The sequence below is a fragment of the Lonchura striata genome, chromosome Z (assembly GCF_050655825.1).
Source record: "Lonchura striata isolate lonStrDom1 chromosome Z, ASM5065582v1, whole genome shotgun sequence".
NCBI classification, from domain to species: Eukaryota; Metazoa; Chordata; class Aves; order Passeriformes; family Estrildidae; genus Lonchura; species Lonchura striata.
In genome coordinates this window covers 26,685,978-26,712,254 of record NC_140740.1, presented here as the reverse complement: position 1 = coordinate 26,712,254, position 26,277 = coordinate 26,685,978, and the positions used below count along the sequence as shown (strand labels likewise).

General features: G+C 38.4%; 1 protein-coding gene and 1 long non-coding RNA gene across 16 annotated transcripts in view; one reads left to right on the top strand and one right to left on the bottom strand.

The window, feature by feature from the left end:
* GRAMD2B (GRAM domain containing 2B) overlaps positions 1 to 19,909 on the bottom strand; it is a 40,871-nt gene extending 20,962 nt beyond the window's left edge. For 3 of the 14 annotated variants that reach the window (XR_014951461.1, XM_085567288.1, XM_085567287.1), the window contains exon 1: positions 19,678 to 19,906. Coding sequence is in view for 11 of the 14 variants with exons in the window: in XM_085567288.1 (XP_085423414.1) it covers positions 19,678 to 19,802 (125 nt within the window). In the remaining 3 variants the exon portion in view is untranslated. Of the gene's footprint in view, positions 1 to 7,024; positions 8,417 to 8,460; positions 8,631 to 19,677 lie in introns of those variants that run through there. The other 11 variants (XR_014951462.1, XM_077790261.2, XM_021525006.3 and 8 more) reach the window with 8 other exon arrangements.
* Positions 8,723 to 26,277, top strand: part of LOC146763741 (uncharacterized) — a 59,492-nt gene continuing 41,937 nt past the window's right edge. For both annotated transcript variants that reach the window (XR_014951464.1, XR_014951463.1), the window contains exons 1-2: positions 8,723 to 15,079; positions 19,709 to 25,553. This is a non-coding gene — a long non-coding RNA (uncharacterized LOC146763741). The remainder of the gene's footprint in view (positions 15,080 to 19,708; positions 25,554 to 26,277) is intronic.

The window sequence follows — 26,277 nt, the reverse complement described above, 5'->3', positions numbered from 1 at the left end:
TACATGAGTATGCAGGTAAAAGACTGTGTTAACTTTTATAGAAACTTAAAAGTCAAAGGGACAGACTTCAAATGTTTAAGGATCTCAAATAGACTTTGGAAGGTTTTTAAAAGCAGAGAATATGGAGCAGATGAAAAGACTTATCTAGGCATTGTCCAAAAGACATACCAGCAACATGCCTCAAGCAGAGATGACTACAAGAGGTAAGATGGCATGTACCAATGCTCAGAAGGACATTGTTCAGCATGCTGCAGGTCACAGGTCTCTTCCTAAGCACTCAGTTTCCTTGACCTATCATGTGCTTGCGAAGCAATCATCTCCAGCTACCTTTTACTAAGACTAAAATCTTAAAGTTTTCTTTCAGAAGAGATGTCCCATCATTCTACTAGATATTTTTTCTATGCCACCCCAGTCTGAACAAACCTCTTTTGCCTGTGTAATCAAATTCTGGAGTGCTTTATCTGATGAGCTTGCATTCATACTGTACACAGTTCAATTACTTCTCACCTGGACTGAAGAAAATACTTTCTGCTGTCCTCTCCATACTGGAAAAAATAGCAATAGCGCTCAAATTGAGGATTTAGGTGCTGTCTGTACAATCTGGTCACTCAGAAGCAAACTGTCTCCTTGTAGCTTTACAGCCATGCTCTAGTGTTCTGTGGCACACAGCCACTGTTTATATGAGATAACACATCTCCCAGAAACAATTTTGCAAAATGTTGTGAATTAATCTGCTTTGAAGACCACATACCATTCTTACCATGCAAATGGACAGCTAGACACTAATTATCATTAAGACTCCCAAATTATCAAAACAGGCAGAAAATGAGCTACAGCAACTCTAATCACAAAGGAGCAGAAAGCTGCTTAACAGCTATAATAGATGTTAGATTGAGACAATTGTATCCATTTGGCATTTGTAAAATTCCATATATTTCGTACACAGCTTGTACTTAAGGCTGAACTCTGAAGAAAAGAAAGCAGCTGACTGTGAAGTACACAACTTTGTATGTCTTTTGTATAGGTCATCTACAGTCAACAGATGGATTTATACCAAATACAGAGAGCAGCAAAACATTAATGATGGTGTGAAGATGTGAAACCCTGCATGAGAAGGTGTGTTTGCCAGTATGAATAGGTATGAACCAGACTGAGATTTAATTTCCTCAGGTTGTTCAAGGAGCAGGCTAGTTCTTCTCATGAGATCAGAGTCAAACACGGCATAATGGAGGCAGTTACACAGCTGCGCATTAACTGTGTAAAACATGCATATGGATGGGCACACTTGCACATACACCACGTGCTTCTCTGGGCATTTCTAGGATGAAACACATCTGTAGGCACAGCTGAAATCTTGATGTCAAATAGCACCAAAAAAGAAATGAAACCAATTGTTTAGGACTTCTTCAAAATCTGAAAATAATTTTATATATCAAGTTAATTAATTGCAGAAATGCTGCATTCTATTCCACATCTATCTCTCAGAAAACAATTACTCACCTGTGAATAGTATCATATGTTTGTGTTGCAATGTCTTTATTAAAAATGCAAATGAAATTTTGGAGTCAGTACTGAACAGAAACCCCTCCAACACTGTTGAGGACAGAGAAAGTCAGGTTTTTCACCACGGCTGAATAGGCATTTCACATAATAACTAGATCAAGTTTCACAGTGCCTTACCACTTGGACATCAACAAGATCACTGTGACACTGCAGACGTCATTAGCAAGTATGTAAATTCTCTGCTCTAAATACCATCTATTATTAACTGTCTGTATTCCCTGTCTAATCAAAACCAGACTGCTATCAAGTTCCGCAGTGGGAAAAAAAAAAAAAAACAACCCTCATAGAAGAATTCCCTGTGCTCTGAAACCAGAGACACTATAACAAGATATTTTACTAAGTTAACACTAGAACAGGAACACAAGCCATTTAGCTCTCTTGTCTTCTCAGGAGTTTCCATTTCATATATCTACTCCAAAACCCAAAAGCTCTTTCGTATGTATCTTCACTCAACTCCACAAGACTTCCATAATGCAATTTCCATGGGAGTTTCAGTAGGATGACCAACAATTATTTATCCGAACATAGGCATAGTCAAATCTAGCACATAACAGAAATCTTTGACAGACACATTTCTGGGGGAGAAAAAAATATGAAAATGAAGCACAACATATTAATTCGCCTCTACTTTGGATAGGAGGATGTGTTTTTCTCATTCAACCAGCTTCCAATCTTTAGGAGAAAACATTTTCATATCTCCTAGTTCTAGCCTACCTAACCTTCTAACCCAAAGCAGAGAAAAACATAATCACAATTCATACTGAAAATGAAGTGTACAGTCCTAACTCACATTTTTATCTTTAGCTTCCAAAAGTGACAGGAGAAAGGGAAAAGAAAAAATACTGATTTATGATTTGTTCAGGTGCAAAAAAGAGAGAAAAATGCACTTAAGTACCAGGTCTACCAATTGTTCAATACCAAATTCAATTAAAAAGATAAATACTTCAACTATGTACAATTTTTATGTTCAATACCACCATATAAACATCTATTAACCAGAGCTGTTCCTTAACTTAGGCAGAAACTATATGTATCCATCTGAAAAAATAAAAGTATCTTTACAATCACCAGATTACCAGAGAATAATCAAAAAGGTTTGTCCTCATTGCCTGCAGCTGCACCTCTGGTTTCTGGAAGAAGAACTCCAGAGAAGCATACCTTAATTACTTGGATGCCAGTTTTTCAGCACTAACTGTGGTTTTGAAAAAAACTAAATAGTTACATCAGACTCAAATACTTAAAAAACAAAAAAACCCAAAAACAGCTAAAAAAAATCACAAAAACCAAAATGCAAAAAAAAAAGAAATCAGACACCTGCAGTTATATTAACAATCATTATTAAGAATGCAGTTATAAAGCAGAGATTTGGGAATAATCTTATCAACACTATTATTCCATTCTTGGCTGTTAAAAAGTGAAGCTGCCACGAAATCCTTGACCAGCAGTTTTAGTTCTATGGTAGGTTTAGAAATAATGACTCACTATGCTGCACAAAAACTGTTTTAATCAATGTACATGAGAAAAAAAGTATTCTTCTGACAGGTTATATATAAAGAGAAGGAGGATTGGATTTTCTCATAAAACAATGTATTTGAAAACTGGCATTCATAAAAGATAATCCAAAATCATTTATAAGATTTCCCTGTTTAAAGTGTGTTAGATTCTGCTCCTAAATATCTTATTTACATTTTTTGTGAGGTTCCCCAGCAAGAGTAGTGCACAACAAAACCAAATGAAAAATAATAAGATGAAAATGAACTTCTCACTGCTTCTATCTACTCTACTTTATCATGCTTTCCTTGTTTAAAACACAACACTAATGAAATGAAATTAGAAGTTTCAAGGAATACCTGAGTACATTTTTGATGTTTCATCACACATTTCACTAAGGACAGAAGTGAACCATTCACCAAGGATCTGACAATACTGAATTTCCCATTATTATGTTTTCAACCTGTGACTATTCTTACACAACTGCTCAATGTGTTAATGGAAAAGACCAGAACAATGTGGATAATTGAATACAAAAGCTTCTATTTCACACTAAGAAATACTAGCTCCCAACAATGGGTCTAACCAACACCAGTCACAACACTGCCTTTGACTGTGACACTGAACATAAGGAACCCTTTTCCTTCCAGAGTCTTGGAAAAATGTAGTCTTATACAGATCAGATGAGACACATGGTAGTCAGACACCTGCTAAGGACAACTGGATTTTCTATTTCCTCCATTTTTTTTTTCCTATTTTTCTGAGTCTGAATGCTCTCAAAGCCTGCTTCTTGAATCTGAGCCTTTCCACTGGCCACAAGCTGTCCTCCATGGCAAAACACACTCACTCTTATGCTGGACATAGCATAACTACGTGTGTTTTAAAATATCTCTAAACCAAATAGGAATATATATAATCCTTTTATTTACTGGACTTCTGTAAGATAAACTTCCTTCCTGTTGAGAAAAATGATGAACAAATCTAAACAGGTCTTCTTGAACTAGTATAACATAGATAGCAGCTACAAAAGTGTATCAAGAGTCTTTTGCCTACGTGGCCTATCTTCAACAGACTGAAACCATGGCCAGAGGGCTAAACTGAGGCATGTCCAGGACATGCCAGGGTATGGCTGGTTTTATGGGATGCACAGAACTGCTGTTTCATAGTCAGATAACCAGGCTTCCCTCTGCTATCCACAGAGGGTGAAGGCTTCAGTCTGCCTCTACATTCTCTGTTCTGCTGAAATTGTCTGCTGTCTATCTGCAGCCTATATATTATTTCCTGCCACTCTTTCTGGAGCTTATTAACCTCCCTAACCTTAGTGTGCTATTTTTCAAGGACAGAGGCAAAGACAGTCAGTGCCAAGTAGAAGTTTAGTTAAAGTAACACAGGTCTGAAAAGATTCATTGGAAAGGATATACGTGGACTTGACAACAGCTGTGTACAGAGCATACAAATCATGAATTTCAGCCTCATTAGATAAGCACATAATTTCTAACCACATGACTGCAACAATTACAGAGATGGAAGTAAGAAGACAATACAGTGATGGGATGTTTATGCATCACCTGTCAAATACCATCATCAAATCCTGCTGCCCAAAGTTGTGGCTATTATGTTACCTAACAAGCATTTCTCACAGATTAAATATAACTAATAAATACATTAGCTATATGAAGAACCTGGGTGGAAAGAAAAAACTCTTCAGATCCATACCACACATTTACACATGGAAAAATTATTTTTCAAAAGCTGTTTTTATAACTTAAGCATGCACATAAAGTGAACACAGTGGGAATGACAAGAAGAAAAAAGGAAAAAAACCAGAAGTGGTCAAACAACATCATTATGAACAAATGAAGTTTCAAACCTAGACTGGAAAACTCCTGTCACACACATAAATGAAAATGTTTCCTTTGCAAGCCTCTCCTTAGGAGATCATGTGTTACAACTTTTGCTACAAGAGTAAGGAAGAATTACTAGAACAATTTAAAAAATGACACTTAATATGTGTTAGTATCTTCATCCTTTGGAAGCACATACATACACTTTTCCTCTTTGCAAAAAAAAAACAAAAAACAACAACAACAACAAAAAAAAAACCAAAACCCAACACAGCAGAAGTTTGGCTGCTGGAAAGGATTTAACCTGTATCAAAGCTGAAATAAAACTTTAAGTCAGTAATAAATGACTTCCCCTATTTTCCTCTGTATTTTGTGTTTTTCTCAAGTTAACAGACTTTTAAAAAAAACTGAATTTTGATTAAGTACAAGTCAGTCTATTAATTCTGTTCTAATTTATCAACTGATAAACAGTTATTAAGAAACATCTGTTACAGCAGAATAATATGCCAGACAAACAAACCATAAAAATCACATTTTCCCTGCCCAGAAGTACCCAATTTGCTTGCAAGCATTTTCCACTGCTTGCAGTAGCATATTTTCCCCAGTACCCGCAAGGCATTTTTGCAAAAAAAAAATAATTAAAACCTTTCCACATATTTCAGACTCTTAAGTCCCGGTCCCTTCACTTACACTTGGTAATTGGACATTACCTGATTCTGTAAAGGGGGCCGAATGATTCAAAAGGGGACAGAATGTGCCACTTAATGCTGGCAGAATCTTGCCATACTGTAACCCATCACAGTACACTTATACAGACAGAATGAATTATATGAGAACAAATATTACCAGTGGCACCAGAAAGTGGTGGACAGGGACTTTATCAGAAGCAAGCATGGGATAAAGCAGAGGGATGCTGACAAAGCCTGTGAACTACTTCCTATTACTCCTCTGCCATTTCTCCTTCATGTACCACACTTTTATTGTCAATGGTCAAACATCTGTTCCACCTGCTGTCCCTAAAATAAGGCTGACAGCTTCTACAGGAGGTCCAGTGCCATCACAAATAAAACATACTCCACTTCCCAATAATAATAAAAAAAAATCCCCAAATACAGTGCAAGGGTTAACTCCTTTTTGGTCCAAGGCCACATCAAGAGGTAATGGTTAGGGAGCTCCACTTGGAAGGTTTTTTCCGTCCGCAAATTTTTTATTTGCTTGGAAGGAGCTACACATAATGACAAACTTTTGGCACATTACCATTTTGGGTCTGAGTAATAACAGTGCCCATCTTCCCCAGGGTTACAACTCACAGAGCTCTACTGGAAACTTTGCAAATATATAAGTATCACTAAACATGCCTGAGTAGCCCATTTCCTGAATCAGTATGAAAATACTTAACTTTTCTGAATCACTGTTGGATAAATACGACCTTTGAAGTTTCTAATCTTGAAACACTCAAGAAAAACTAACCAAAAAACCCTGAAAAAAAACCAAACCAAAAACCAAAACAACCCAAAATACTTTTACAGCTTTGTTCCTTCAGATCCACCTACTCCCCAGGGAGCCTTTATGACAGCAGTAGCATATTAAGCTATGAAGTTCATATCTAAACTGAACAACATTCTAAGCATATCTCCAGGAAGTAAAGGTTATGGTATACACATAAATCTCTACACACATGAATCTCTCTTCACCCTGAGCTTTGGAAAACACTAAAGATTCCAACCTCTATAACCTTGCTAATATTTTTTCAAATAGAGGTCATCATGAGCTCTGTTAGTTGCATATTGTACCCTGGAAGTACATGAGGGGAATGAAGCTCCACCAAATACACACTTATGTACAACACCTTCTAATACCAAATCTTCAACAATGAAACTTCTAACAATTTCATTTCTAGCAGAATTAAAGCCATGCTTCTGTTCTTGAGCTGAACAGAAGTTGAATCTCCCCTGTAACTTCACATTAGTCAAACCAAAGATACATGGCTTGTGAGGTTAACTCCCAATCAAATGAACGCAAGAGATTCTAAGACAAGTTTCTCAGTAAAATGGGGCTGGAAAATAAATTCCAATTTTGTTTCCAAAAAAGCAAATGCTTCAACAATTTTCTAGTTTAAGACAAACCTCTTCAAGTTTTTTTTTTTCCTCTCCCAGTCTTTCCACCCTCCTGCTGTCAGGCTACTATTGCTGAACACTGTATCTTAAAGTGTGACATACTGCCTAGCTGTTCCCTGCATGACACCTACTGAACAGCAAAAATTGATAGCTAAAAAAAGCTAGCAAGTCATAGTGAGTAAGACTTCTCTGTTTATCACACTGGCTAAGACTGACCTTGCTTCTAAAACTGTTAACTGATGAAGGATTGAAAGACTGAACACCTGGGAGCAAAACAGGTGGTCAGTTACCTGTGCATGTTCAATGCCTCCGAGACCATGCTCTCCTTATACCATCTTGGGACTCCTAGTTCTGCTTTCAAGAGAAAAATCAGATACAGACCTTCTATCTGTAGTTAACTCTTTTTAATTTCTTCTGAGAAGAAAGCCCCACATGTTTTAGTTTCTTGTTTCACAGATGCTTAACTTCTCAGAAACTGCCCTTGGGACTGCCAAGACCCATGTGAATTGGGAGGCTGGTATGGAAAGAGACGGCTGCTTGTTTTCAGCAACATTTTCACGTGATGGTCATTGCCATGGCTCACAAGCAACTAAAAAACTTGAAATCTCTGCAGGAAGCAAGAGACCAATGCACGAGTGAAACTTGAACTGTGGACGTTCCCAGTCATCATCAGAGGCTGGCAAAGTCAGCAGCCTCAGGGGAGTCCTCCTACCCCTCTGAGCACTCTGACTTCCCTACCTCCCATCAGTTAGTCCAAGCAGACAGCCTTTACCAGCCAGCAGGGCCACCTCTTCCTCATGAAAAATATTTCCAACCTCTTCACCTGCTCAATTTTTACGGTACTTCTCAGGTTAAAAAGCAGAAGTGTGAGTACGAGCATAGCCACGCTGGGCTTGCCCAGTGGGGAACTATGCCAGGACCAGTAAGTGACCACCATCCTTCTCCTGAGAAGGGACATCCTCTGCTTTCTGGGACATCAGCATGAACTCCCATTTTAATGTTTCTTGCCTGTATTAGACTTAGTAAACTTTCGACAAAGTTCTGGGCTTTCCTAACATTCAGAGGAAAGAATTACAGCTTCCCACAGGAGCCCGCGCACTTTAACGTAAGCCATTAAGCACAATTACTGTATTTAAGTGCCACGGGACAGAAAGATTTTCAGGCAGTTGGGTGAAATTACTAGAAGCAGTATTTATACGCCTCGCTCCTAAAGCTGTAACTTCGCAGTTCAGCTGAACTGGAGCGCAGGTCTCGGCTGAGCGGGGGTGTCCGCGCTCAACTCAAGCCTGGAGGCGGAGCCCCCTTGTTGACTCTTCCCGGGCATCTTGCAGGCCGCCGCCCCTCACAGCGCGGCCCCAGAGCGGGGCTGCCCGCCGCCCCCGCCCGCAGCCCGCGCTGCGGGCACGGCCGCCGCGGGCCCCTCTCCCGCCGCGGGCGCTACTCACAGCCGCGGAGCGCCCCTGTTCTCCCGCCGGCCGGCGGCCCGCGCTGCCCTCGGCTCCTCCGCATCGCACCGCGGCTCGGTCATCAGCACCATCGGCACGGGCAGCACGGCTCGAGGCGCTCCGCCGGCAGCGGCCAGGCCGGGCCGCCCGCTCCGGCCTCGCCGCCCCGCCCCGGGGCGGGCCCGCCGCCGCCGCCGCCGCCGCTCGGGCCGGCAGAGCCGCAGCCGCCGCAAACCGGTTGGGCCCGCCCGGCCGGGCCCGGCGCCGCAGGGCTCGTCAGGGATGGGGCGCCTCGCTGCCCGTCAGGCTGATCCCTTACGAGCTTTAAATTATTCAGTCGGGACGCTGTCGCGTGAGACGCCGGATCCCGCCGGCTCCAACAAAAGCCGGCCTTAATGTTTTATGCGGGGGTGCAGGCGATAACGCGGTTTGACACGGACGAAGTCCCGGGGGGAAGGTGGCAGTGGCCGGGCCCTGTATGTCAGTGCGCTGTCCCGGTGACTCGTGGAGGCAGGCCTCAGGGCTGCTCTACTCAGGTGAACTCCTGAAATGATTAGCTGGTATTTCCATCTGCGGCTTTACATCTTGAGCAGACAAGTAGGTGGTTACACTTCCTTTCTCAACAGCAGCACCCCATGCTGCTTTGTACAGAAAAAAAAATCACAAAACCACTGAAGGTAATGTTGGAAGGGACCAGTGGGTCCAGCATTCTGGCTCAGACAGGACTATCTAAGAGTGTATGGCACAGGAGGGTGTTCAGGTGGTGCTTGAATGTCTCCAGCAAGGGAGACTCCACAACCTCTTTGGGCAACCTGTTCCAGTGTGTGGTCACCTGCAGTGTAAAAAAATTCTTCTCATGTTCAGGTGGAACTTCATGTGCATCAATTTCTGCCCTTTGTCTCTCCAATTGCTGGGCACCACTGAGCAGTCTGGCTCTGTCCTCTTGGCATTGATGAGGTCCTCACTCAGTCGTCCCTTCTTGAGACTGAAGGTGTCCAGCTCTCTCAGCTTTTCCTCAGACAAGAGATGCTTCAGACTCTTGATCAATTTAGTAACTCCCTGCTGGACATCTTCAGGAGTTCCTGGTCTTGTATTGAAGAGCCCTGTATTGGACAGAGCACTCCAGATGATGCCTCACCAGGGCCAAAGAAGGTGGAGGAGGAGCTGAGGAGACCTCTGCCCCTTCACCTGAGTCATTGAATGAATGGATAAATTAAACAAGACTGGGCCCACTACTGAGCCTTGGGGGACACCAGGAGTGACCGGCCTCCAAACAGAGCCTGTGCCACTGATCTGGGATCTGTTGTTCAGCCAGTTCTCAATCTGCCTCCCTGTCCACTCTTCCTATGAGTTTGCATTGTTAGAGATAGTGTGAAAGGCCTGGAAGTCAAGGTAGACAAGATCTGCTGCTCTCCTCTCATCCATCCAGGTAGTTGTTTCATCGTGGAAGGCAATCAGGTTGGTCAAGCATGATTTGCCTTTAATGAATCCGTGGTGACTACTCCTGATCACCTTCTTTTCTTCCCTGTGGATAGAGGTGGCCTCCAGAATGAGGTGCTCCATCCCCTTTACAGGGACTGAGGTGCAGCTGACTGGCTGATAGCTCCCTGCATCCTCCTTCTTGCCCTGTCTGAAGACTGGGATGACATTTGCTTTCTTCAGTCCTCAGACACCAAGCCTGATTTCCCTGACCTTTTAAAGATGAACATAAGGAGCACAGCTGTGATGTCCATCAGCTCTCTCAGCACTTTTGGACTGTGTATGGACTTGTGTATGTTGAATTTGCCTAGGTATTCTCTAACCCAATCCTTCTTGACCAAGGAAAAGTCTTGGTTCCAACATTGCTTTACCCTGATCTGGGTCAGAGATTCCTGAGGGCTGGTCTTGTCAGTGAAGACCAATGGAAAGGTGGCATTCAGTAGCTTTGCCTTCTCTGCATCTTCTTACTTTTTTTTTATTACTTATGTATTTAGAGACATTCTTCTTTTTGTTTTTGACATCCTGGTCCAAATTTAATTCCAGATGGGCCTTGCCCTTGTCTCATTTCTACTAACAAGACAAAATGATCTAATACAGTGTAGAAAACCAGAAAGCTGGCTTGCCCCGGCTTTCCTTGGGCCTGTGCTGGCAGAGCTGTGGGGCAAGTTGAGTGGCTTTAGGAAGGTTAGATTTAAGGTGGCACTAGGCACAAGTCATCTTGCATGGCAGGCACTAACTCTGAATGTACATATGAAAAATGCTTTTACTAGGTTAATAGTTCAGTTAGGTTTCACTTTGGTGAAATTATGTTTTAATAAAGCTTGAATGGACTCTGTGGTTGTAAGTATACAATCAGAGGAGAGAAAATCCTGGGATGAGAGTTCAAAGTAACATGTCTAGGCAAAGGTCTATTTTCATGTTTTAATAAAATTAATAATAGAATAACTTCCTTACAGCTGACTATTCATTTGAGCTAAAGGGAGAATATGTACAGTAGAGTGGTTTCTTTTAGTGAATATCTGTGTAGGAGATAGATACTAATGTACATTTCAGATTGAAAAGTGTATAAAGCAAATTAATCACCTTTGAATATTTAGAAATATTTAGAAATAAGTTTTAGGTATTGTTGCAATACTTTCAGGACGTCAGTGATAAGAAAGAGGTCTTAATGGTGAAATGCCTCAAGACTGCCATAGTTGCTTGGGTACAAAGATCCTGCAAAAAATGTGTGCTGTATGAATTTTTCTTAACCATGTGTGTTTAATTTGCTCCAGTACAGGAAAATTTAAAGACTATGTGCTAAGATGCATAGAATGGAAGACATTTAAAATGGCTGTATTTGTATATGGGAAACACCATTTACTAATGTTCATGTAGTATTTAACATAAATGCAAAGGTACATGTAGAAAAGAAATGAGATTTAATTTACAAGGGAGATTATTCAGCTTGTTGGGCCCTGTACTTTTGAAACATTGATTGCTGCTATTCTTCCTTGTGCCCTGGGTGCACTTGCCACTGCTTTGCAGAGCCTCTCTTACCTCCTTACACCAGACACAACCTGTGGCAATATAACAGCATCTTCTTTATTCAACCATAATGGAATAGGAGCCGTTTCAGCTGCCTGGACTATGAGTAGATCTGGAACTGATGGGCTGGGGAAGGCGTCATGTGTTCAGGCCCTTTCCTTGGGTGCAGCAACCTATGTGAAGTTTTAGGTACCCTGGGGGTTGTCCTTGTGTAAGTGTGCACTAACAAGGCATGGACAGGAGGAGTGGAATCAGTAGGAAAAGTGACTGCCTATCCCCCATTGTGTTTTTGGAGGCTTTTACTTGCACTAAAAATGTATTTGATAATTTAGTCCTAATTTTGAGGCGGACTTGTGGTTGAAAAATTCCTGTGTAACTATATGCAGTTCAGCAGAAGTTCTAGGTGAGAATCTGGCTTCTAGATATTTGAATAAATAAAATTAACTTTCTTTTGAGTGCTTAGATTTTCAGTCTGTCAGGTGTAACCACCTCTTTAGGAGATAAATGCTGCCATTGACTGTTCTGTTCATTTATTGCCAGAGGTTCCTGTCTTTAGCTCAGTTGTGGAAAAACTAGAAAGGGGTTGCTTGGTCCTGGAACTCAGTCTCTCTTGTAGTTTCATCTGACTCCATTCTCAGGGTGTGCACAGCTCTCTGATTTAAATAAATCTGTCTAGTCATTTAGTGAAGAAGAAACTTATATTCAAATAAATTGATGCCTAAAGCTTCGGCACTAAAAAAAAAGAATCCTTGCTTAGTTATTTCTTCCACATCGTGATATCTTAACTTGTCAGAGACTTCTGACAGATTGGTGATACATGTGTCTTTAGTCAAGTTTGCTTTTATCTGATAATGACAGTGGAAGTAATAAGCAATGAACCAGGACTATAGCCTGTGGGGTTTTTTAGGATTTGAAAAAGAAACCCTGTGGCCAAGGTCTGTCAAACTGTACACGATGCAGTTAACTCCAGAGTGAGAGGGGACTCTCCTGAGTGGTAAAAGCTCTGAATACCAGGATTCTCAGGAATATTCAGGAGGAGTGCCTTATATTAAATAAGCAAATGTGCAACTGCTCATGTGAGTAGAATATACTTGAAAACCATATGCTTTTATCATGATCAAGTCTTACATAAAAAGGAAAAAAAAGCATAAAGGACCTTTTACTGTACTGTGATAATTGCTCATATATACGTATACAGAAAAGCAAGTATTTGAAGATCAATCTGTCACCAACAGATTTGTTGTGAGAAGATCTGGGCTGTGTTTTTCTGTAACTGCTGAAGGGCAGACTGGGGAGAGAAAGAGAGTAATGTACTATAAAGTTACTTTATAATGCCTGCAATACTGGTGATGCTGTCTAGACAAAAATTCACATGACCCTGCTCTGAAGAATATATTAAACCTTAGAAGGGGATTCAGGGTTTTAGTAATTAGGACCTTCAACATTATGTGTAACACTGCAAGAATAAAAAAATACAGATGGAACAGTAGGAAAAGTTTTCTTTGCAAAATAAAAATATTTCAAATACATATGAAATCACAGAAAAGCAGAATGGGGAGAGACTCACTGAGTCATTTAGTTAATTCCCTGTCCCGAGTTATGGCCTGCTATTCCTGTGTCACTCCTGGCAAGTCATCAGCATGTCCAGGCCACCAATTCCAGTGTTTGCTGGGACATACAGGGGATGTCCTCAATGTGCAACATGGTTTGGAGTCCTTGTTGCTGAAATCTAAAGTCATTACTTCTTAATTTATTAAATATGAAGAACAGTAAAAACCCATCTCTTGCTTCTCCTCATTTTCATTTTATCTTTAGTCTCAGATAAAACATATAAAATCTGAATTTGGACTTCTCTTCTAGGTTTAGGTATTTTCTGAAATGTGATCCTCCAGACTCAACACCATTAGTTTTATGAAGGCTATATAAAGAGGAGTTTAAAAGATTATTTCATCTGTCCTGTATCACTGGTCATATTTTGTGGTAAAGTGTTTGTGTTTCACAACAGGTGAGGCTGGCTCAGGTTTAGTATTCAAGCACTAGGACCTAATGAAGGTTTTATAAACATTAGCTGAGATGCTGTCCTCCAGTACATCAGCAGCAAATTGTAAGATTTGATTAAGTGTGACCATCTACATATCCTTTGTGCATTTTGCTGTTTTTTTTTTCTTTCCCATCTTTTTCCTTAATATATCAGAATAGTTATGAATCATATCTTGAAGGACATGAAGCAGGAAACAGTAAAAGATCCTAATGAGACATGCCGGAGAGGTCAGTATAAAAAGCAGTGGCTTAAAAAACTGCTACCCATACCTAGAGATTCATGGCTAGGACATTGCTGTTGAATGATGAAAAAGACAATCTAGCTGAAAATAGTGTTATAGGTTGTGTTAATCAACAAGGTTTATCTCAGTACAATCGTTGTAGCTGTTCAGTAAAGTATTTTTCAGTTTATCTGGCAAGTATCAGCATGCCTGAATATGAGGGAAATTCCTTGGAAAGAAACAAAGCAGAAAGTGAGTAAAGTGGTTACAAGTATTCTGTATACTTTGAGCACATTTCTCTTCAGTAGGGAGTTCTGTATTTCTTTGCAGGTGTAAAAATATATTAAGAGACACAGCTTCAATAGTGCCTGAATACAAGTACTTTTGCCTGATAGGTCATTGTATATGTCTTGTCTTCAGTTTTCTTTGTGATATTCTGCCTTGGTAGGATTCTGTGAAGGCTATGCAAATGTCTTGGAAGCCATTAAGTGTTGAAAGACTTGCTAAGTCCTTATAGTTGAAATGTGATAGTAAAGCAGTCTTATCTTAGATACTATAGAAATATGAGCTCTGATAGTATGAGACACAAACTAATAGACACTTGGAAAGATGTTGAAACAGGGAAAAGATTCTCATTTCTATAATACACACAAGTCATCCACAAATCAGAGTGAAGCCAGCTTGTGAGATGCACACTACAAAAAACCCAAAAGCAGCTAGACTTAAAAAGGTGGAAGCATTGGAAGAAGTTGCCCAGAGAGGCTATAAACTCTGTCTTTGGAGGGTACAAGACCCAGCTAGACAAAGCCATACCTAATTTGAACTGGAGTTAATGATACTCCTGATTTAAGCAGGAATGTTCAAAACCTGTTCAAGTTACTCAGTTTACCTGAAGTATGCTCAAAACAGGTCCAAAATAGTCTGTAGACATGATAACTAGGGCCAGAAAACAGTGAATGATGTGATTTTGTAATGAATGAAAAGCAGTTTTGGCCAGTTGAGTCTTGTTCCTTGCCTGGATTAAGAATTTAATAATTTTTCTGCTTTCAGAAATTTGAGATTACTTTATAGATACCCATATCAGGTAATATTTTTCTTCTGAGCTGTTTACTGGAAGTCTTATTTGACTGTCTCTTCCTATTTTTTGTTTAAGGTAGCTTGGATTACTGTATTGGTTGAACCCCATTTTGGACAGGGCAGTGCATGGGGCAAATGAAGTAAGCTGGGCTGAAAACTGAGAACTTATCAGAAATGGTGGAGCATGCCGGGACTGTTCCTTGTGGATCCATGCTGAAGCAGCTGGGTGAATGAGACTGTGCTACACTCATGCTGTAGTACCCAGTAGGACAAAGGTGAGAGACTGCTACACAAAACTTCTGGAGTATCAGTTATAGGTTGTCAGCCCACCTCTCAGTGACTCATCAGTACATTTACTGCCATTTTAGGACCAATGACCTTCAAAATGACCCATGTAGAGTCACAGGAGACACACTACATGCTTTGAGCCTCACCACTGTCTTACTGTGCCGTGGTGATCAAAAGAACAGTATGGGATGTAGGGTTAATGGAAGAACACAGTATAACTGTTGAAATAAAGGAACGTTCATCTCACTCCAAATTCTTCATGGCAACTCTCTTACATACGAGAAAAAGCAACCTTGTGATTTGTTAATAGTTTGGTTTTACCAGCTGTGAGAAAGCACTCAGCCTGTTGGCATTTTATTGAAAAACATGTCACTGTCTCCTTTTAGCTAATGATAAAAAAAATAAAGAGCAGTTATGGCATATTTTCATGCAGTATATTGGCCTAGATGCCTCATAAATGGCAATGCTAACATATTAGAATATTGTGATGCCTAGATCTTATAATTTAAAATGATTGTATGAAATCTCATAGCAGCAAAATCCACTTTCTCCATTTATAATTTTAAAAAGATATTTCCATTTTTAATAAAAAAATATATATGTTCTCTTTTAATATATTGTCCAGCTGTGCTAAAAAAGCTAAATGTAAGTATTGCTTATTCTACTCTGGTGAGTCACATTAGCTTGGTTTGTCATCCTCTGATTATAAATATCCAAGGAAATCCTGGAGAGTATCCAAATGTGACATCTCTGTATATAGGTGACTTGACAAAAATTTCAATCCAAATACAGCTGTATGTTCAGGTTATCAAACAGATGATGTGTATCTAATGAATAAGGTGCATGCATATATATAATTACTCAATAAAGGAATACATTTGGGTCCTTTTTGGAACCACATATACCTGAGTGCATGCAAGCATTCATGACATATGTAAATATGGTGATCATTTTGTTGAAAAAGACCTTTAGTCATCTGGCAGTCTCTGAAGTGCAGCAGTATGGCACATTAAGTATGTAAAAAACTAAAACTGTCTTGTTTGAGTATAAATTTAATCTTCCACAAGAAAATAGAGTGCTCAGGCTTTCCAGAAGGTTAGGAAAAGTTTGTTCTTAACTTTAGAAAAGGAAGGTTATAAAAGAGGAAGGAATACAAGATAATGTGAAAGAATTAATCATACTATCAGTTTTCTCACAGTCTTTACATCAGATGAGGTTGTGAATAAGCTACTGTTCTATCTCATTTAGAACTAGGAGTTATGTTACTCTGGGGGAAAAAGAAACTGAAACAAATGTAAATATTTCTTCATAGTCAGGCCAGTAAGGTTGAATGCCAAAGCTGAAATGCAAACCATTGAGCAGTAATGTGTTTGCCAGTGTTTCAGGTGCTCATAACTGAGCTATAAAAACAACATACCTTTTAGAAGGTGGTATGTGTGCCTATCTTTTTAACATGACTTCTTAAATTAATCTGAGCTAAGCCTCAGTCTTACAGCATTACACTGGAAGATTCTGAGGGGTGTGATTTCCATGCAGGATTTCCTTTTTAAAAGCTTTCTGTCAAAAAATCTTCATAAAGAAAATCTGGATGTAGGGTTCCTTTTTTTGTGTTCAAACAAAAACCTGTCTGTAATAAAACCATCCTTAAAGTTTATGTTACTGGTTGTTACAGAGCTTTTCTGTTATTTTGTTGTAAGCAAAAGATAGCTAAATATTAATGCCAGATCACAGATGCAAAATATGAGTGCTGTATTTACTGTATTTGTGTATTGTAGTGCACCAAATGAGCTGCCAGGTCCGGACTGGAGTCAAGAACCCTTTTGATTTCCATTTTGATGAGATATTTAGAAAACAAACCTCTCTATGTTCTGTAATTTTAAAAACATTGTTCTGTACTTAAAAAAAAATTATTTGTAACTTTCACCTAATATCAATGTTACTGCCAAATGCTGATTTTTAAAAATCATTTAATATATTACCTGCAATGCAATTATTGCTAAGATTGGCCTAAACATACGTAGCATTATGACTGCACAGAATTGGTGGTCTAAATTGCTGGTCTAAAAAACAAATTTTCTTGTGTTCAATATGTTTGGGGTTTTTGTTTTTTTTTTTAGGGTCACTCAGGAGATTATTCAAAATCAAAAGCCTTAAGAGTTTTCTAAATTTTAGGAGAACTGGATACAAGTATTGACTCATATCATAGGGATGGGCTCCAGATGGGAGCTTGAAATCCCTGGTATTTTTGCCCATATTTTGTTCTGATGTCAGAACAACTCTGTACATTCATGCTGAAAAAATGCTGCAAAACATGTGGCCAGTACTTTTATAAATACAAATTTCTGATTGATAATATATGGCTGACACCTCAGCTTTAGCTCCAGAGTCTTAATTTCCTTTTGAAATCAGTTTTGCTCTATGTCAGGAATAACATGCTGCCATAATGATAAGCTTTCCCCTTTATGAAGTGTTAATAACTCCCTGATTTCTGCTAAATTCCTACTCATCCACGTGCCAATTACAGTGAGGTGAAAACAGAAGTATGTAAAAACTTAGGCATATAGTCAGTTTTTCTCCTCAGGCATGAATAATTAGAATAAACAAGAAGGATCATTAATATAGTAAATTTTCTCTGTGGGTAAATCTTCATATATAGAAAATATGCTCCAAATAAATAAGACTGTATGAAAATAGTACCTAAAAATGCAGATCCTGCATTTACTTTTTGCAAAAGCATTTTCCATGATTTTTAATGGGGCTCATTTTCAATAAATGTATCATGACTGTGACAAACACATGAAAAGCAAGTTTAGTGAGAGCTTAGTCTGTCTAGCTTATTGTGTGCTATTGTGCATCCTCCTTATTAGATTGTCTAATATTTGCAGCCTGCTACTCCATCTTTGCTATTGAGAGAGGTTTGGTTTCACAACAGGGTTTTATGATCATATTATCCTTACCGAACCAGCAAACTGTAAACTGGCTTTCTAGAAGGCCTGCTCCTACCACTGGATACTTGGCAGGCAGGTTGATTATTGAGAAATTGGGGGTAAAGGACTGTTCTTTGTAAGGCCTGATCACACTGCCCCCAGGGCATATATGGCAACTTTTTGTGTACTGGTTATTTAGTGGTAAATAAAAAAGTAGGTAGATCTGTCTGCTCAGTGTTCTGGACAGGGCATAGAAAGGAGGAAAAATTTATATTGTCCAAATTAGGAAGTGGTTAAAAATCACCAACTTGTGATTTTTAATGCCAAATATCACTGTATATACTTATGTCCCACACCTAATTGCAAAATGAGATCAAGAGGCATATGAAAAGTCATGTGAAATTGTTTTTTTTTAAAACAAGTTTGAAGTGATTATTTCTAGATAAGAGTCTTTGAAATCTCTAATTAAAACTTAAAATTTCCGATTCTCTATTATCTGTTCAAACTGTTGGACATTATCTCTCTGTCATTTGAGTTGGAAGAAAGGATGCTATGCATATATAATATTAAAAATCCCTAATAATATTTCAAAAGAGAAAAACTAGGCCAACAGTCTCCTTTATAGTAGTGACCCAATTAGTGATAAGATTTGTCATCCCATATAAAGAATTTGTGCACAGCCACAAAGAAACGTAATTCAGCCACACAAAGACTATGTAGAGGTTCCAAATCACTCTTCAGGGTTGTTTGGCACCATGCAACAATTAAGTACCAGCCCTTGGCAAAGAATTTTCAAGCAGATTAAGAACCAATAAATGTCTAACGATATTTTGAATAGCTTTTTAAGCTATTTTATTCATGATGGGTTGACAGAAGTACTGTGGATGTTTGCTTGTCTTGCTCCTGCAGTAGATGAAGGATAAGCACTAAGTGCCAGTAGCCCTCTGACATTGCCTTCCCTCATTTTTTGTGCTAAAATGTGCATGATTTCTCCAGAACTCTGTGTTGCAATGAATTCCACCATAGAGGGAATTTGCAATTCAAAAAGTCCACCCTTCCAAAGTAAGAAAACAGATTTTCCCCTATTTTTTTTTTTTTTTTTGCAATGTTCTATCAGGAAACCATTTACTAGTATTAATTTAGAAAGTTTTCTACTTCCTTGAATATTTCTAGTGAGTAAGGTGGCACTTACCTTGAAAATTAGTTTAATAAACATTATGAAGTTCCTTTAGGCCAAAACACATATGAAAATATTTTGTTAAACTCCCTGATCTAACAAAGTTTACATTTGTTTTGTACAGAAATAAAATATTATAGATATTTGGGTGACCCCATAAATGTCACTTTAAAACTTGAGTTTTGTTAGTGTATAGTGTTATAAACATTCAAAGCCCTATTTCAGTGTGAATAGATAAGGGAGAAGAGAACAATACCTTTCTGCCTTCCATCACAAGTTTCTCCTTTACAGGAGTGCTCCCCTTCCCAGTGCAATCAGTAATATACATGAAATTACCATCTCTGTGTGCATTTCCTTTTTATATTAAATACCTTATCTAGGTATTTTCATGAGTATACTTGTCCCAGTGCACTCCTCTGTTGCTGCCCTGTTCCCCCCATAATCAAGTACATGAAAAACACTCAAATATATTGGGTTTTACCTTAAAAATACTGATCCAACACTCTCCGTAGGACTGGCTGGGGTGTCAATACTTGATTTTCGGAAGCTGTTCTGACTTTCAGAAAGGAAAACGGAGTCCTCCAAGGAGCTTCCTTTTTTCAGCATTTTAATGGAGCTAACTGCAGACTTAGGTAAGTTCAATTCTAGAGTGATCTGTGAAAAACACAGCCTTTCTCTGCTGTAGGAAGTGCTGTCTTGGTGTGACTCCAGCTCAAACTGGGTTTAAAAATCAGTTAATGAGTAACGTAGTGTTCTGACATCATAAGGGAGTTTTCTTTTTTATCTGCAGCACTTCAGAAGTTTACTTGAGAACAACAGTCATATAAAATCTAGGTGAACTGTGTAATTGAAATTTCATTATACATAACAAGAACTTGTTTGGATTAATTGAGGAGTGTAAAACAAGAACTCTGTTTCAAATGATGTTTTGGTTTCAGGTTTGTACCTAAAACTAAAACATTTTTTGTCATAAATTACACTTTGTGATCTATCTAAGCATGCAAGTTTAAATAAGAAATTTGTATATGTTTAAGAAGTGACTATATGCACCTGTTGTGAACATGCTAAAATTATTATATTGCGCTTCTCCAGTGACAAGTTCATCCACATGTGTGCATGTAGCTGCTGTAAAAGTCAAATCATTGCAGTTCAGTTTAAATACAGGTCGTGTTTTAATTCTCAATGCACAGGAACCCAAACAGGACAAAACCAGTTGGTCTAACGAGTTTTTCCATAAAATGGCAAATATTAACTACAAATTCGCATGGTTTTCTGTTTGTTGAAGATTACTATAATGATTATGTTAGTGAGTGAAATAATCAGAAATCTTTCTTTATATTGCAAATCCTCTTATAGTGCTGATATAACATCCAAAGCATTTACAAATTCTGTTAAACTTCATCTTGGACCTGCACAGTAATGAAGATTTCTCTATAAGACTGACCCAAAATACACTCTTTCTGTTCTCAGCATCTACAAAAACCCTGTGAAACAGCACAAATTCATTTTGACTATTCACAGGTTTTATTTGTAAATGCAAAGACATCTAAGCAAACTGATGTATTTTTCTCTTTTAAAATGTCTTTTGTTTGTGGTTTCTTTCATAGCTAAATACCTAGACTTTTTTAAATACAAAATTTGCTTGTGATCAGTTAAGCAAATTGTAATGAAATCTATAAATGTGTGAAACAGTAACTATTGAAATACAGGATTTACATAATAGCTATGAAAGTTAAAAATTAAACAGCTGCTTTCTTGGAAGCAAAAATTCCAAATAAATGGGAGAAGACTTAATAAAAAAGAAAAAAAAAAAAAAAGCTTTTCATCGTCTTTAAGTATTCCCCATAAAACCTGTACTTGTGCTGTATTTAAGCTACTTGGATTCTGAATTAATGCCTCTTTGAGTCACTATGCTGTAAATGTTTGATTTTCTCCTAAATAGGCCTTTTTGTTATTCTGCACTTGATCCTGTGTGATCATAGGCTGTAAACACAGGGCTTCTTAACTAGGCAAAGTCTCTCTACATTATTACTCTTCCATAAAACAAGTGGTACAACCTTCAACAAATCAAAAGCTTTTTCTTTCTCTAATCACAAGAAGAATTTGCTTTGGCTCTGTTGTGTTGTTCATATCTATTCACTTAGGATAGGAAGTCTATTCTTTTAAAAGAAAGAAACATTCTTAAAACTGTTCAGAAAACACATGTGATGTAGTGAGCTTGTAAACCATCAATATGACTTATTTATCTTTGAAAGCAGTCTATTTGTACATTAAAATGTAATGAAACCCCTTCATTAAGAATCAGAATGGCAACTATGTTCTTTCTCTATGTTAAAGAGCAGGTACAGTGAGAGGGCAATTGAATTTTTCCCTAAATGAGTAATTGCAGGAACATTCTTGGCAAGGAAAAACTATGGCATGATTCCTTCCTCCAATTTTATGCATCTTTGCTGTTCTACAAAACAGTCAAGTTTTGCAGTTTTGTACAGGCTACTGTGCCTGCTTGTAAACTACTTTTTTTCCATCCTATACCACAATAGTAAGTGATAAGTGTATGTAAGTATGTAAGGCTTTTCAGCCTGCAATTATATGGCTACTTGCATATGCCTGTACTGAAGGGCTTCTAGGTTTGCCATGCTACTGCAATGCTAACCAGGTCAAGGACTAGGCTGGGGAGTTAATGCTCCTGCCTACAGCTGGTGTTACTGAACTAGTTTAGGTCAGCTCAGGTCTGACATAGAAGCACAGAATCATGTGAATCAAGTCCATCCATAAATCTAACACTGACAATTCCACCTCAGGAGCTTTGTTGCAGTGATAATCAGTGTTATATATGGCTATGTGAAGAAAAACAGATTTGTGTGACAGCGCCCTGAGACTCTCATGGCTCTTGCTTATTAAGAGGTCTTATCTGTCTTGTATGTTGCAGCAGTAGCTCCCTGGATTGATGAAAAGAAGAGGAGTAGGCCTACAAGATGCATTTCTAGTGGGAACAGAAAGGTACAGTGATGGTCATGCTGTCACCTTATGCTCAAGAGATGATTTTCTCTCCTTATTATCAGGCCCACACAAACTGAGTTTGCTATGGATTTCTAGGGTGTCTGCACAACTGTGATCTTGAGCTGTTTTGGAGATTGTTTTAGGGCTGAAAAATAGTAGATAGTTGTAGTTAGGAGGCCAGAAGGGCTGACCTGATGGTGTCTGTATAAATTATAAGACTTGGATTCATGCAATTTTTATTCTGTGTGGATCTAAGATGTATTATAATCTTTGGGATTGCTCTATTTTGATGCAAGGATATGAAAACCATGTAGTTTATAACCACTAGGCAAATTTAAAAGCAGTTAGCACTCCATGTCTTTCTGATACGCATAAATATTTTCAGGGGAGGTCTAGATACCCACAGAAATGTCATCAATAGAGATGTGGGGCAGATACAGGATTTTTTGTAGCTGCTCACTTCAGACTTCTTAGCAGTAGTTAACAGACACCAGTATCTTTTCTCTTTCTGATGTGATGGATCAGGTGTGGGAAGAAGTTGATACTCCTGATGGTGAGGCTATCTGCTGTACATGGACTTGTCCCCAGAGAATTGTTCTTCATGTTCTGAAGAAACTGGTAGCTCAGTAGCTTGTAAGCTTGAGTAAAATTTTTTGCTCTGTCTCTTGCTGTCTCATACAATGAAAACAACTTTCCCCCTTCATTTCTTCAGTTTCTCTTACTTTAACCTACTTTTCTTAAATTCCATATTTATATTTGGCCAAATGTATCCTTATTTTTCTCAATTATCAAACTATGCCCTTTAGTTCTGACCTTTGTTACTGACACTCTGTTATCACTTATCTGCTAGACTGTATCTTATGGAGTCTAGAACTGTTGCAATTATTTCTGATAGGCAAGCAGAGAGGGAAGAAATGTGGCTGGTGTCCTTGAACTTCATGCAATTTTATTTTCAGTCTGCAGCAATTGTCACTTAAAGGTTAGAAATTAAAGGTCTGGAAAAATGTACACTTTTCTTTTTTCTCATTACTACTGTGGGGTTTTTGTTTGTTTGTTTGTTTGTTTGGGTTTTTCCATTAAAATAAAGTTAATTACTTCAGGAAAAGAAATGGTAGATTATTTTTGCTTTCTCAGTCACTGGAGTATTTGTTCTGATGACAGGGATATTCAGAAATACGTTAACAATGCCAGTTGTGTTACACACATTTTAAGTACTTTTGCCTTTATTAATGGTCTCATGTTATGGAATAGGAAGAATAATGTGGTGAAATCTGAGTATTCAGAGCAAGAGGGTTCATTTATGCTAGGAAGGACTTTGTGCCTTGTGATAGGTGACTGCTAAGAAGCTGCCTAAATATTTCAAGTTGAAGTGATGATACAGGGAGATGCTGTTAGACAGAGTTTGTATGACGTCAGGAAGCATATTTTGAACAAAACATTCATTTTTATTACCATCCAGGAATGAACCAAATGAGCATTAAACCAGCTGCTGAACTTACGGCTGAAGGTCATACTAGTGACTTGAGGTGGCTGTGAATGTTATGTACAATCTTATGCAAGCTTACATCTTGGCTGGAATGTGGCCACAAAAGCTTGTAGATTTTTTCGTAAGGAGTGGGGGAATCAATGACTGGTCATTTTATCAGTTTGTTTTGAGTCTCAAAATTTACTGGCCTTTAAATTGGATTGCATAATTAGTCTGTTATGATCCCTAGAATAATGGGGAGCTGAGTTCTTGCTTTATGGGTTTAGCTCTCATAATTTTCGTTTTCTGAGGTATATGCAGAATCAGATGCTCTGATTTGGACCCCACATTGTCTTTCATAGTTAGGACTGTGTCATTTTTTTTCCTGCTTGAACAAAGTCTATTCAGAAATTAATATTTTTTTTCCTCTTAACTGGACATGTGAAAAGTGCACCTTTCCACAAATAGAGAAAGAAATATGAGTCACATGTTGGTCACTCTAAAATCAGCTTGGACATTTTTAGGTAAGTTTTATATCTAGTTTCCAATATTCTGTTCCTTTTTCTGATCTTAGATTTCTTGGTTTTCCTCTTGAACTGAGATTTAATCTGTTCTAGTCTGTGCTTTATTTGCAATAGTGAGATACATTCAGTTTGTATGTAGTGAGTTTTCAGTTGTGCCTGTTTCTGCTTGAATTTATATGAATGCTGTGTTGAGTATGTGAGATGCTACAGGCAGATATGTAGAATTGCTATGCCTCCTCCTGTACTACTCAGAATGCTGCATTTGGAGAATAATGTTCTCAGAACTCATGTGTAGAATCACAGACAAATTTGTGGAGCAAAGGGACAGAAAACTGGTTAAATGGAGTGAGAGCGATAGGTGAATATGTAGCATAGACGAATTATGCCTAGAGAGACACAGGAATGAAATGAATGGTGTAGTGTCCATATTCGTGGAAGCCAGTGACTGTTTTACTCTTCAGTAATCTTATTAGAACATGCTCTTAAAACTATGTCTTTTCTGGTCCCTCACATGGTGGTCGCCTTAGTAGATGCTGTTTCAGTTACTCCACTGTATAAACATCCAATTCCCTTCCTCATCCTGGAACTCCCATATGCTCAACTTTTGGAGGTCCCTATTTGTGTCTGGAGCCTCTACTTCCAGGCAGGAAAAGCATTTTTAAACAAATCCTCATCCAATGAATTTGGAAGAAAGCCATTGGGGTGGAGAAGACAGTCTGATGTGGTGGGGTTATGAAATGCAACTTTACCTTAGAAGATGAGACTTTGCAAAATTTGCTTTAAACAGAAGGAAGCACTAAAGTATAAAAATTCAAGCCTTAATTCTTGAGCACCTGAGTCTGATAAGGAACAGTAAGATAAAAAGTGTCAGAGACAAAAAACCTGATCTTGTTGCCCTGAGAAACTTGGGTTTGTTATTAAGAAGAAAAAAAACACTTCATCTGGTTGACTGAAATACCATTACTATTAATAAAGACTGGATCTTTGTAGGATATGCTTTAAAAGTTAAATAAATTCAGCTTTGTAAATGGCAGTATTTCTCATTCTCTAAATGATATCTAGACTCTTACTGTATTATCAGTCCACTAAAAAATGTGAATTGATCTATTCTCTTCAGTACTGTAATACTAATATTAATATCTTTATTTACACAGCTGAATATGATGAGTTTCTCCAGGTTACGTTTTCAAACTTCCTGTATTAATGACGAAGATTACTGACAGACCTAGAGTAAAATGTTACTAGGAATGAGAAGTAACTATTTTACCAAGCTGGGTGCTGCTGGCATGAAAGCAAGAAATCAATTTGGTGAATAGCATTGTGAAATGCTGGAAATTTCTGCATATCCATACTATTGTCGTCTTTGTGGTAAGCTAGCTGCCTCCTGGCTAGACCTCTACTTTATTAAATATTTAATTTGGTAAATGAGGTACTGGTATGTACTGTATAAAATATCATTACTGACAGTATAGTGACATCCCCTCTCAAGAGGTGCACGGGCAAAGACAGTAAATAAAATAGGTAATTCCAGCAATATTCAGCTTGAGTAGCAACACCAAGAAGATGCATAAGTTGGTAATACAGCTGTCAGCAAAGCAACAACAATATGGTTATAGGGAGCCAACAAGAACAGCTTTATTATCCATGTAGCCAATAATTAAAACAGGAATGACATTTGTGGTATTATAAAAAACCCTACCTAGGTGATTGGAAGCTTAATCAGAATTCTGATCCAATCACTGTCAGACAACGCTGTGCTGCAACACTGAACTTAATTTGTAGGTAGGAAGCATGGAAAACTCTCACTGGAGAGAAAGTTGCCTACAATAATCATAAAGGCGATCTGAACAGCTCATGGATTTGGTTGCTTTGATTTTCTCAGGAAGTGAAAGTGATTAGACTGGCCCAGGAGGAAAGTAAATAGATTAATGAAATTTAAGCACTTCAAATCTGTTTTTCTCTTCTGTATAAGGAAAGTGGAGGTTTACTGCCTTCATGTAGTCCCAAACAGAATTTGCCCCCAGTTGTTTACATGGTCCCTTCTTACCTCTTACCATATATTTTTATTTAACACAAATAATAGGAAGAAAGG